The sequence below is a fragment of the Aspergillus bombycis genome (assembly GCF_001792695.1).
Source record: "Aspergillus bombycis strain NRRL26010 chromosome Unknown contig00061, whole genome shotgun sequence".
NCBI lineage: Eukaryota > Fungi > Ascomycota > Eurotiomycetes > Eurotiales > Aspergillaceae > Aspergillus > Aspergillus bombycis.
This window is the reverse complement of record NW_019170063.1, coordinates 175,031-188,142: the sequence shown is the minus strand read 5'-3', so window position 1 is coordinate 188,142 and position 13,112 is coordinate 175,031. Positions and strand designations below refer to the sequence as shown.

The window sequence follows — 13,112 nt, the reverse complement described above, 5'->3', positions numbered from 1 at the left end:
CATGGGTTGCTCATTAAAGAAGGCGAGGGAATCTTTGGGTACTGTTGAGCGAATACATTCGGGCGGATCTGTCGCTCTTATAAGAACATCGGAATGATAAACCTTGCTCATTACTGGGTAACGACGGAGGAATCCGTCTTCCAGAGTAGCGAATGCAGGCCTGCCCCACTCGTGCATTAATACATTCCCCATATACCTATTGCATACTGGTATATAAGTGCCTTCGCGATCCATGCAAACAATCGGAGTCGGGAACCTCCGAAGCAAGGTTCTCTGTGGGCCATACGATTTCCGCCACTAAAGGCTGTCGAGAGCTCGTCACTGCAGACCTGGAGTTGCGGATCAGCCAAGAGCCAGATGGAGCCGTCGATCTTCCCCGATCTTTGGGGACTATTGACCTGATCTGTCCAGCCGGGGCAAGGAAAGATTTGGCCCGCGTCCCCAGCTTCAGCCGTATGAGTCTTTCTGAAGCTGCATAACCCAATTGTCCGGTTCGACTTGTCGCTGGGGTTGAGCGGAGATTCCCAGCACTATTAGTCTACATCTTCTACATGTAAACTAGCTACATTGCCTAGATCGCCGAGTGTACCTTCACAACTTCTTAGTATGTACTTACCATAAAGGCTACGATGGTAGATATGATTTTCTACAGCATCCAGCTCCCACCGCTTGGTCCCCTTCTGGTGAAATGTGGATCAGATCGGTGTCCCCGAGCCCTCGCATTATTGAACTATAATTTCACTCTATGGGGTATCTTCCTACTCTTCTATCGGACAACATGATGCGTTTCTATTTTTTGGCCGGCTTCCTCGCCGCTCTCTCTCTTGCCCGACCTACGGCCTGGTGATGAAGGAAAAAATCAAGCAAGATCTTGGCGGTGATGCATTGTCATTGCACTATAGTGAAACATCTGTGCGATTTGGCAACCTGATTGATTCCTAGTCCGGGTCCTGGATACTTGACACCGAGGGCTTTAACGATGACGAAGCTGGGATCACCCCTTTGAACTCCTCCATGACCCTTGTATGCGAGGAGGGCAGCGAATGCAAGCTAGACTCTATTGGAACGAAACAACCCTATCGGGTTACTAGAGTCGATCAAGAACAACGCGTTTTTATGTTCCAAGACGTTCTAACATCGCTCTATGTGTCCCGCTCACCTAACCTGTACCTGGAGTTGAGTGACACCCAGGACACCCAGGATGATTCCATTCATTTTATATTGGAAGCAATCCCCGGTGAGCACTTTTGTCTTTGGCCTGAACTCTATTGATATGCTGGTAGGCAACCTTGCTGTTAGATGATGCCTAAATTTCAATCATGAATGTAAGGGTCCTTTTTGGGGGTTCTATGCAGGGCCGCTTGTGAAGGACGATGTTCTGGGCTGTTGGGAACCAAGCCTTGAAGATCTGTGCTGGGGGCCTCAGTTGGCCAATTAACTAACTTATAAGCCAAGGCTGAGGTAATCAGAAGTATAGGCGTATACCGGGCTGTGGACACATTCCACAATCTTAGATCGCTCTTTAGACAGACCCAAAGGAGATCTTAATAGTGGCTGGTTCGACGTCGCTACTCCTGGGGTCATAATCAATGGGCGATTAAGTGATTTAGAATAGTCAGATACTTATCAGCTGAACAACGAAAGTCCAGAATATCTAGACCCAAGATAGTAGCAGTTTTCAAAGGGTGCAAATCACTCCTATATAAGATGCTCTCCAGATCGTAGACTGGGTACTAGCTGCAAACCGTACATACTATATATAACTACTAGAAACTCTGCGTGACTTGGCTCGCCGAAATGAGCAAGAATATATATTGGAGAATAGTCTCCTTGAATTTAAGGATTGTCAAGTAGTATCTGAAGAAAATGAATTGAGGGTCCGTTTGGCCTTGCTTGTGTAGCGATGGGGGATAGAATGCTGCAGAAGACAAATAATGGCGAGCTTGATCATCAGCTGTGGTTCGAGATTTCTTGGCAACTTTGTCTAACCAGGCTAAGCTGCGCCTGTATCTCAACCTTTGCCGTGGTTTGGCAGCTCACTTGGATTTTTTATATTATTGTTGCTAACACTACCCAGTCCCCGGATAGTCTCCCCAACCCTAGTTAGAGAATCTTACTCAGTTCTAGCCATGTCAATAGTAATTCTGTTCCGAGTTCCGGACCACGCCAAGAGTGGACTTTTGGATTGGCTCCGTATCCGCTGAGTCATGTCAAGCGGGTTGACTGCTTGATGGGTATGGCCAGGCGCGGGTTTTGATTCCTTTTTCTCCATAGTGGAATTCCCTAAGCTGCCAGCTTGTCGTCCAGAATAGCAGATATGGTTGGGCGAGACTGAGTCTGCCTGAAACAGTGCAGTCAGGTGGGAGTCCATGTCCATTACCGAAATTCCCATGAGGATAAAACAGATTTTTAAAGATGGGTATTATTATATAAATCCCCTCGTCAGGGACCAAACCTCTCTGAGTTCAGCGTTACCTTCCATTCTCATCCCCCTACAGAGGAACCCTTTACAGTACCTAACTATATCGCTACAATGCAGATCACGATTGCCCCTGCCTCCCCACAAACTTGCCGGGCTGCCATCCAGGCGTTGTTATGCGATAGCTCCGCCCCTCTTGTCATTGGCATTTATCGTGACCTAAATAAAGTCCCCGCTGAATTCAGGTCGCACCGAAACTTCAAGGCGATTCGGGGTGACCTGAAAGACAGAGACACCCTGGACTTTACCGGTTCTGATGCTGTCCTCACATTGACACCACCGTGTTTGGATGGGTCAGACTTTGTCGCTCAGGCTAAAGCAATCTCAAGCAATGTTCGAGATGCGGTGGTGAAGGCCAAGTCGGTCAAACGACTAGTTTATATCTCTAGTATGGGGGCGCAGTTCGCTAGCGGTGTGGTAAGTCCTCACCAGATAAAGGGCGCCATATAGATATCTATCACTGACAAGATGATAGGGAGAGGTCCAGGCCAACCATGAAAGTGAGAGAATCCTCGAGTACGCCGCACCGGAAGTTGTCCTTGTTAGGAATGGATTTTTTATGGAAAACTGGCGGGATGCCCTGGCGACTCTAACGGCCGATCCACCGTTCTTTTACTCAACAGTAACACCCATAGACTATAAGATGCCAATGGTGAGATTGCCATTCAACGTCAGTTGCACTGTGAAACATGCTAAGCGAATTCGATCTAGGTGTCTGCGAACGATATCGGAAAGGCTTGCGCTCGCCATCTTTTGCAGGCCGGATCAGCGTTGAAGGCTAGTCCTCATATCTTCAAACTGCATGGGCCTGTAGAGTATTCTACTTCTGATGTCCAAAGGGCATTTGAAGAGGTAACAGGCAAGAAGGTAGAGGTGAGACTTGTGGAGAGAGATGAGCTGAAGGCCTATTTTTCGAAATTCCTCCCCTTGAATTTGGTAGACAAATTTGTAGAGATGACATGGTCCTTTCTACCTGATGGCATTTTGGAGCAAGATATGAACGACTTCACTGGGATTGAAAGGGGCCACGACACACTAGTTGATGCGTTCAAGAAGATGCTCTCCATGTGAACTTTCTACGGAGGACTCAATCGAGGTTCCGGGCAATGTGACATATTAGTATTAAAAGATAAGAATCAGTCTCTCTGGATATATTCCTCTATTCAGTCCATATCAATGGGACAGTGAGGGGGTTGGTTGGACCCCGTTCGGGATAGCCACCTGATCGGCCGCATTGTCATCGAACGGATTACGAGGAGATGAGCAGTGTCTAGCTTCATTCACTTATGCCTCTTGCAACCACTCCTTATATCCCGACCTTTCTCCTTTCTCATATCCAGGGTGACAGCTAAAGTCCTCTATCTCTACTATCCAGTGCCTTTCCACGCCAGATCCTATTTGATAGCCTTCACGTCGTACTGGTTGCCTAGCCGGTGTATCGGTGGCGGCCTCCTATTTTACTCGGTCCCATCCATCCATCCATCCTTCGTCCCGCCAAAAATCGCAAGCATGCTCTCCTCCCCATCTTCTCGATTATTCACTTCTCCTTCGAGTCCTCCCTCGGACATCAAGCATACTTCGACCGCTCGTACATTGGCCGCAGGCCCATGTACAGCAACCTGCAAGTCGGGCAAATTGAAGATCCCGTGTCCATGTACACAAGGGATTTTCACTGTGACACCAGGATCACCCCTTGAAGGGACATGCGAGGACTGTGACCATCTCCTATCACTACACCGGAGTTTTGGTTCCAAGTCATCTCCGACGGATATCTTAGCATCTGCTGGCAACTCTGATCATACGCGACAGCGCGTCATGCATCGTAAGTGTGAGATCCGGTCCCCTCGGAGGCTATATCGAGAGCTGACACGTTGGTGAGCAGGGCTAACTACTAGTGACCCTACGAGATGTTTACGCAGGGATACAGTATCAAAGCTTGCAGCCGCTGTGGATGACAAAGATGTCATCCACGTACGTGGAACACCAGCCAGCGGGAAAACTGTCCTATCCGAACTTCTCAGGGACTACTACCACGAGCAAAAGAGGAAGGTGTTTCTACTCAAGACATGGAAGCCGCTGGACAGTTGCGAGGGTGGTGACCCTTGGACTCAATTCGCCTCGCTCTTGCAAGAAAGGTATCGAACATCGAGTGCTACAGACTTTTTTGATAAAGGGACTGTGATTATTGTTGATGAGGCCCAGGGTTCGTACCAGGACATTTCCTTCTGGAACACCATCATCAAAGAGCGAAGGGATGGCAGAGGTGCGATGATAAAGATTTGTCTTTTCTGTTCCTACGGAAGCCCTCGGACAGGCGTGGATGCAGATCACGTATACTATACTCCAGCTACCTTTGGCCCCGCGCAACGCATAACATTGACCCCTCAACCGGAAAAGTATTCGCCAAAGCTCGGTTTATTCTATACGCCAGATGAGTTTCATGAAGCTGTGTCACTTCTGACTATGAATAGATATGATGAAGAGTTCACAATTGATGCAGAGGCGATGGGCTACTTATACGAGCTCACAAATGGGCATCCCGGAGGGTGAAATCATTAGTCGATTTTCTTCAATCTGTATGTGCCGTTCTTGATTCCACCCCAGAAAGCGAACGGATAAGCTTTAGGCTTGCTTATGCAACTAACTCGAGTTTAGGAGCATCGTCATGATCTCAAACACGGACGTATCGGTACAATCACGAAAGATCATGTTCTTGATGATCTGAAGGATGATGCTCAAGTTTTTGAGTATGTCAGGAATACGGGTGTTTCTCGCTCATTTCCCACGGGAACGCATCTGACACATGAAGCTTCTGAAACCTTAAGCAAGATTTTACTGGAGGGAAATATGCTATGGGATGATAATGATGTGGGCCTACGGAAATGCTATGAGAGAGGCTGGGTTCAACGGATGCCTTGGGGAGACATGGAGGTACATGACGTTGCTGTGCTGCCGTCTCGCTTGCATGAGAAGTAAGTTCTTATGCGATATTCTCTGTCTTAATCTGACCCTGTCTTAGATGGCTTGAGTATATCATCGGCAAAAAGGCGAGGCCTTTGCCCGCGAGATTCAACAAGCTAGATGAACTATGCCTGGAGGTTCTCAGTAAATTTTCGACAATGAACCTGAGACATGCTGTTCAGGGCAAGAAAATCTCCACCGCAGCAAAATACAGACCCCTGGAGGCACAATATCAGGACGAATTCTACAGATCGTTCAGTCTTGTGGCAGGCCGGGGTGTTCCGATCTGCAGTGAATGGTCAAGGACCGGTGATGGGCGAGTTGATTTTTATATTCCAGGGAAGCAGTGGGCGATCGAGTTGCTTCGGGATCATGATCGGGTCAATGAACATATCTCTCGGTTCAAGGAGGGAGGGAAGTACCATCCCTGGCTGAAGGAGAATGAGGTTGAACATTGGATCATAATCGACTGTGCCTCCTCTCCCCTAACCGCTGGTATGTTTCTACTTCGTATAGCTGTTTTTTGCATTCATCCGGCTAACAACCTAATAGCATATTCCGAGCCAAGACTCTGGACCGCAGTTTTTGCCAATGGCTATTCTCAGATGAAAGTATACGATTACGAAAACAGGCTCTTGACTGATATTCATCTGCAGAATTAGACGTGCGTCAACCGCCCATTCATGTCTCTGCTGGGTTCCATTGCGATGAGACGGGAAGTTAGTACAGGCCAGCCAGAATGCAGAACAGCTTAGCGATGAATAAACATGCATCCTTTGCTGAGAGTCCTGTATATTTACATGATCGAATCAAAATGAAACCAAGTTTTATCTTTCCCAAACTTTGGACCAAGCAGTAATTATAAGGCAGCGTATGAGGAGACTATTAGCAAATTTTATCCGAAGAGGCTAACACTGGCTGCCACTGTCAGGACGAGACCGGCGAGGACAGCCTCCATATTTATAGGCAACACAAGGAAAAAGCATCGCCTAATTCCCTAGTAGTAATGGATTAACGAGTGCACCGGGAGGGGGCGCCTAACTCTTGCATTTCTGGCCCCTATTGCCACTCACTTCGCCTCGTGCGATGGTTGACTCCCTGGACATACTTTTGAACATGTCAGGTATAATTGAAAGAAAGGCTGAAATGAGATCTGAAAAAAGGATGTTAGTAGCTCTTGAGTCTATGGATGAATTTCTCATAACGTAACCTGTAGGCTGGCTATGAGGGAGCTGGCCAACCATGCAGCAACTCTTACGGGGAGCAGAAGAACGAACTAAATCAAAGCGGAAATATTCTTAACAGAAGTCATATCGCTGTGATCTAGTATTTATAGCAATTTCTAATGGACCAAAGTCCCTTGGCAAGGCTCAGCTCTATGTCACCCTAAGTTCAGGCGTTCTCAGGCATATATGTCATTGCGAGTAGCGGTAGTTTATGTTGTGTTGGTCTTTTCTATTCTTCTGACCTAGGGCTGTGAGTGAGCTAGCCCTACTTCTACTTCTATTTTGTCTTTTCTTTTCTTTGCTTTTTTTTATACATATAGAACCTATCCTATTAGGCTACTATGGAGTTACTTCGTCTTTCTTACGAAAGGTGTGTGTGTGTGGGCTACTACTACGACGGACTAAATAAATCTAGCTTACAGACTACTATACAATAGTGAGGTATCGAAAAGAGTTTCGGTGATAAGTAAAGATGTCTGTAACGGCAGTATATATACTATATGAGTGCGACCCAGGATATTCTGAGCCGTGGATTCGGAATTATCTGACCGTTTGCCCCGGTTGGGAGCGTGTTTTGCCTGGATCTCACGCCCTCACAATATCAAAATCCTCCATGTCCGAACTGATGACCAGTATTATATGCAGAAGGGCACTAGATTTGCCCTTAAGTTGTGAAGGCAAACGCGTTCTAACCATCCAATAAATGCCCCAAGAGTTAGATTCAACTTACGGTGGACATCCACATGTGCGGAAGTCCAATGCACGGATGCTGTAGGGATGGTAGCCCTTTGGTAATCCCCACTTCACACTTGTTCGTTACTATATTCTTTATCGGCCGGTCCACTGCTGTTATCCGTGTTCGCCGTACTGTCTGGATGGTGGGCTGGCTGATGGCTTGGTAAGCGTGATGGGTTGGGCCCACCGGCGGCGTGCCAGGCCACTTCTTCGTGCCACGGGCCGGGGCCCGCAGCCGCCTCCCACTGATTAAAATCCTGGCCTGGGTTCACGGTCTCGTAATGGAACATGCTGAGAAAGCCATAGAATCCACAGGCAAGGAGGGACCCGAGGAGTGGTCCTACCCAGTAGATCCAGTGATATCCTGGGAAGCTGCGGTTGATCACGTCCGGGCCAAGGGCACGGGCGGGGTTAAGCGCACAGCCGGTATAGTAGGTCCCTAAATTTGATATTTAGCTTGCATGCGTGTCTCTGTGGACGATCCAGACACACGTACCGACTAATTGGTTCACGAAGAGGACCAGGCCAATTCCGACGGGCGCAAGAAATGTGGACTTTTGTTTCACTACCGCCAACATAATCACGACAAAGACGAGGTGTGCCGTCAGGAACATTTCAATAAAAAGGCCCTGGGAGATTGAGGTGCCACCGCCCAGCCTGGTCTGAACGCTCAGAGCTCCTGGGAACAAGCAACTGACTACACCGGCTGATGCAATCCCCGCCACGATTTGAGAAGCAAAAACGAGGATGCCGCGAACGGGATGCATGCCTCCGCAGAGACAGAGAGCCAGAGTGACCTAAGGATTAATAGTATCCGTATCAATATCACTTCACTGACCAAGGGTCTTATTTTGTATATGAACGCTGGCCTCGCGCAGGAACATACCACTGGATTGAATAAGCCACCCGTCACGCGGTAAAATGTCCACACATTTACAAGGAGAGAAAACCCGAGGCCAGAGACAGATAGAGTAGATTCGAGGTATTTGGTGGCGCACCTTCAGCCGGCTTGGGGGTATTGGAGACTTGGCCACCAGCAAATGCGAAGAAGAGGAACATGAAAGTTCCGACAAACTCTCCCACAACCGCAACAAAGGTATTTTGGAATGTATGGGGTACGTGTAGCATAGGCAATTGCCCCTTCTCTGAACGGACGATGGGCGCCGTGTTCCCTCCATGCTGGCCCCGTATGCGAGCTGCTAAGCCCGGTATCACTGGGGTGGTGGACATGGCCGACGAACTTCTGGGGGTAGCGATATTGCCCGTATCACCCCGTCTCTGATGGACCCAGCTCGGCATACTTCAGCTCTCGGAATAATAGGTCTGTAGGGAAAGAAGGCCTCAGCTTGAGAAACAGCCCCTCGACAGCAAACCAGAAATCCAATACTGAACAGCTAAAATGGCTGATTGTTGGCCAATATTTATAACTGGACTCTCCTTTCTGATGTCATGGCTTGGGGATATAGATGATATGCTCCGTGCCACCTGCGGGATTACGTCCTCATATCGTTTACAAAGCATAGAGCGCCTAGGGCATGTGTCATACGATAAATACGTGGCAAGCTGATACTCGAACATGTCATAGAACCAATCGATGGACAATTAGCGAGGCAGGTAGTATGAAAACCCATGGCAACTTGGTCAGAGCCGATTAACTAGAGGTTCATCGACTCTTCCGGTTGAGCTGTGGTCCCATGGAATCATGCCATGTGTGTTTGGGCAACTGTTCCGTCGATTTGGATCGGTTTAGCTGACAATTCAGGAATGGAATCCATTTTACTGGACTATATGACGAATGACAACGGTGGCAATGGCAATCTGCATTCAAGATTCTAGAATCGGCTCTCGAACTGATCACTCGTAGAAGGTGTTTGAGTATCGTACGATACGATCGATATGATATCAGCACTGTGTTCCATCAAGACCAGATGTCTGGGAGTCTCGTTCAGCATAGATGTCGGATGTGGTTGTACTATTCGGCAACTAAACCTCAGGCGATGCTTTAGGAAAGAGTAACTGGCCAAACAGATCCACTTCAGTTCGGACCCACCAGAGCGGGTGGGGCTGAAGTGTATCCGAATAAGCCTTCACTCAAGGTTTTCGGATCCTCTCCGTTGCAAAGTATATCTGGTTGCTGTTGGCAGGTATCCTGGGAAAAGTTTCCAGACATCTGGCTTACTTAGTATGTGGGCCCGCAGACGCGAGTGCCAGGTGTATAGACTATTACGTACTAAGACTTTTGCTTATAACATTTGAGTCTAAAGGACAGTTGCAATATGTTTCTAAGATTTGGAAAATTGCCCGAGCAGGAGGATAGATGCCTGTGGGAAATATCCACGCACGCAAAAAGATTGGCGTACGGGGTGTCACTGCATACTGTGTGTGTGAATCAACAAAATACCTATTTGAAGCATCCGTGCCAACCATTCTGCTCATCTGGCGCACAGGAGAGACTCAAATCTGCAAGGAGCTCATGCCAGAAGTAATTTGGTCCCTAGGATCCTTCTCGGCGTCTGTGGAGGTTGGCGTCATGACCTGCAGAGAAGGCGTAGGAGTGGCTCTGTGAGTACGTGAGGAAGGACGCTTGAATTTCCTGTTTTTTAGCTGGTCTGGGGTAGCAAGTCGCATCATTTCCGACTCCTCTCCTTGCAGGGGCGTTTCCCGGGCCTTGTCTTTCCACGGGGAAGGGTGCACAAGATAGGGCCATGCGGTATCTGTGTGGCCAACCGTTTCCATCTTGCCTTCTTTCCACTCCATCAAAGCGCAGCAAAGTTCCTCAAGGAACTCACGAGGAAGATTTTCCCTACCCAAGAATCGCGACTTAGTCGCATATTGTACCCATGTATCTATCAGAAGTAGACGTAGGGGGGACTTGGGCAGGGTACGATTGTAGACATAGTCGATTGTGTGGTCACCAAAGATCGTACCACGTTTGTCATCAATCCTCGTTTTGCAGAGGGAAATCACGTTGTTCTGCAGGTCCACCATCTTAAATTTCTCAGCAAGCACCCAGAGTTCAAACAACAAGTACAGACTGGTGCGAGGAGCAGAAGATGTCTCAGCAATTTCACCCCGATACATCCAACCGATGAGTAGGGAGAATACGTCGGGGTCATCGTCTGGAAAACTAATCGTGAAGTCTGTAAGAGGTTTCACCGTTCGGTCTTCATACAGTTCATCAAAATAAGGTGAATGGTCGCATAGCAATTCTAAGTGCACATCAAATGGGGTATCGTCGACCCCCACATTTATGTGCGCGATGCCAGCCGTCAGAATGCTTCTTGTTGGTTAATGTATAAACATAACAGGCACTCGAGCATCTACCTACTTCTTACTGAATGGAATAGCCATGTTTCAAGCTACTTTATCGACAAGGTCGGGAGACGTTTTAGGGGTGAAAAGACGCAAGAGATCTGAACGATTGGTCTTGCTTCAAAGATTGAGGAAACCACGCAGGACTCTAGGCAGAATTGGACCCGTCTTGCACTTGATGCTTGGCCAGATTAGAGAGACAGCGGGAGAGACAGTTGGTCTGTCGAGTCGGCTGGGTGGCAACGTCACGACGACGGTAGGATTAAATATCTTAAATACAACACCATGACGTGGACTTTTATAGCCACATGTCCTACGATTTATGTATACTTCACGGCTCTTCTTATGGGTTGTATGAAAGGGTTCCAGTGCATACCGCGTGCTGCAGTGGAGACATACCGAATCAACTCATAGAAAGTGACAAGTTCTTCCAGCAACTGCGTACTATACGTGGAGCAACATATATAATGATCATATTGAAGCATCCATACCAAATATTCCGCTCCAGCTTGCTCATAGGAAGGGCTCAAATATATACAGCGCTTGTATTAGAAGTGATTTGGGCGTTAGGACCAGGCTAAATATAATCGCCAGGATTTCACCTTAGATAGATATCTAGTTTTAGTGGCCTGCCACCGCTGGGACATCAAGCACATGTAACACCTCCTGTTCCTCCAGTCCACAAAACTGCCAGCGGCTTTGAAACATATGCAACCGGAACATATAAGCCCATATGTACCTGTGGTACCACCATGTTGAAGTATGTTTCCACGACTGTGGTTGCCCGATCTCAACCCACAAGGGATACAGAATCGACCATGGTCCACTATACCTGAAAATGGAGATATCTTCCCTTTCCTGCCCTTCATCATTGCGTTGAAGTATTCTGCACATGATATCTTGAGACAATTGTAATAGGCAAAAGAGTTAAGTCCAGTTATTGACTGCAAGTCCACTGTAATAGAATGGTTGAGGAATAAGGCAGGTGATCGAGTATGGATGTGATGAGCTCGTTTGGAAGGAGTAATATCTTAGAGTTCATGTCTTTATACTATACGGAAGAGTGTATTTATCGGAAAACTCTTTCATAATGGTATAACGTAAACCCGATGGTTGAGGTAAGGATACATGGAAGATGATGCAGGGTAGATGAGATGTTAGTTGTAATGGAGAAGCAGGTACCATAAAAGTTCTGTTGGCATACAGTTGTCTGCTACGAGTAGTATAGACACAAGCACCAGAGAGTTCTGTTTTACCTCCAAAGAAACGTTGAGTCTGATATGACATCAGTGCTAGAACACAATTAGTGTAAAAGATCCGACGTTGATCCTGTATGTTTAGATTTTCAACTGCGCTTCAAGGAAGTACGTATCACGTACTGTCTGGGAGTTAGTCCCCTGACTCCAGGTACGCATGAAATCTAGCCGGAAAACCGTATTTCGACAGTGAAGTGCAATTTTACTTGATGTGCCAAAGACTGAAGTTCATTTATCCATATCTCACTCTGTTACGCTCCCAGACATCAATATTGGTTTACATTAGTCTCCGGCCCTACTAAGCTACAATTACCGGCCTATGTCTTGACCACTCTCCAGCCAGCTTAAATCTAAAGAACTGAAGCGCTTCCCGAGCAGAGCCTCCGGAAGGGTGCACACCTATTCCAGCTCACGCAAAACATCCAAGACTGGCAAACTGCTACCTGAAGTACAACAAGACTACTTATAACCGTCAGCAGGCGAAAGATCACACTTACCGTCTTCTTAATCTTTTCCTCATGTGCTCGTCAATGATGTTCATGGGAGACTGTGCGCCGTTGAGCAGGGGATGATTCCAAATAATAGTAGGGGAATGTTTTGACGAGCCAAAATATCTATCTGCCTTGCCAGGACTTGCAATCACAGACTAGCTATTCGATCACGAGTGCAACGCACCAATTATATACAACGAATCTATTCCACGCATCATGCTAGCCACATAAATTGGTTACGGTTACTCCTAGGAAGATGCTTGCACATTGCTTGCCTGACATCGAGGTGTGACATGCCAGCAAATGATTTGTGTGAGAAGGAGCTCCAGCCTCAGAGATCTATTTCTCACTGTCCGACATAGGCTGAGTAGGTCAACGTCAACCCCCTACCAGAAATTCGAGCAATGTCTGGAAGCCCAGAATCCCAGCCCAGTTTTATTATTCAAGTATCCTTTGTTGTCGTCTATACAGTGCCTTAGAGTGCTTGAATCCACATAAGATAACGCCTAATGCGTTGATCCTTTTACCAAGGCACGAATAGACTTCTAAATTATTCTACTCAAAAATGAGCGAATATTATCCTTTTCGAGACGCAGAGATAGAGAAGAGGGCCGGGCATCTGTTCTACACGACTACCGCAAAAATGCTCTAG

General features: G+C 47.3%; 4 protein-coding genes across 4 annotated transcripts; 2 read left to right on the top strand and 2 right to left on the bottom strand.

The window, feature by feature from the left end:
• Positions 1-2,317: 2,317 nt before the first annotated feature.
• ABOM_007800 (uncharacterized protein) lies at positions 2,318-3,550 on the top strand (the record flags this gene model as incomplete). The annotated part of the gene is made up of 4 exons (XM_022534929.1): positions 2,318-2,320; positions 2,447-2,896; positions 2,955-3,131; positions 3,191-3,550. 4 exons carry the CDS (start codon positions 2,318-2,320, stop codon positions 3,548-3,550), a joined length of 990 nt encoding a protein of 329 aa, XP_022387767.1.
• Positions 3,551-3,988: 438 nt separating this feature from the next.
• On the top strand, positions 3,989-6,102 carry ABOM_007799 (uncharacterized protein; the record flags this gene model as incomplete). Its single annotated transcript, XM_022534928.1, has 6 exons — positions 3,989-4,301; positions 4,362-4,929; positions 4,980-5,055; positions 5,135-5,451; positions 5,499-5,935; positions 5,993-6,102. The coding sequence occupies 6 exons, from the start codon at positions 3,989-3,991 to the stop codon at positions 6,100-6,102; spliced, it is 1,821 nt and encodes a 606-aa protein (XP_022387770.1).
• A 1,367-nt stretch (positions 6,103-7,469) lies between these two features.
• On the bottom strand, positions 7,470-8,700 carry ABOM_007798 (aquaporin; the record flags this gene model as incomplete). Its single annotated transcript, XM_022534927.1, has 4 exons — positions 7,470-7,840; positions 7,898-8,198; positions 8,265-8,289; positions 8,339-8,700. The coding sequence occupies 4 exons, from the start codon at positions 8,698-8,700 to the stop codon at positions 7,470-7,472; spliced, it is 1,059 nt and encodes a 352-aa protein (XP_022387769.1).
• Positions 8,701-9,855: 1,155 nt separating this feature from the next.
• Positions 9,856-10,752, bottom strand: ABOM_007797 (BTB/POZ domain-containing protein; the record flags this gene model as incomplete). Its single annotated transcript, XM_022534926.1, has 2 exons — positions 9,856-10,678; positions 10,730-10,752. The coding sequence occupies 2 exons, from the start codon at positions 10,750-10,752 to the stop codon at positions 9,856-9,858; spliced, it is 846 nt and encodes a 281-aa protein (XP_022387764.1).
• Between the last annotated feature and the right edge of the window lie 2,360 nt (positions 10,753-13,112).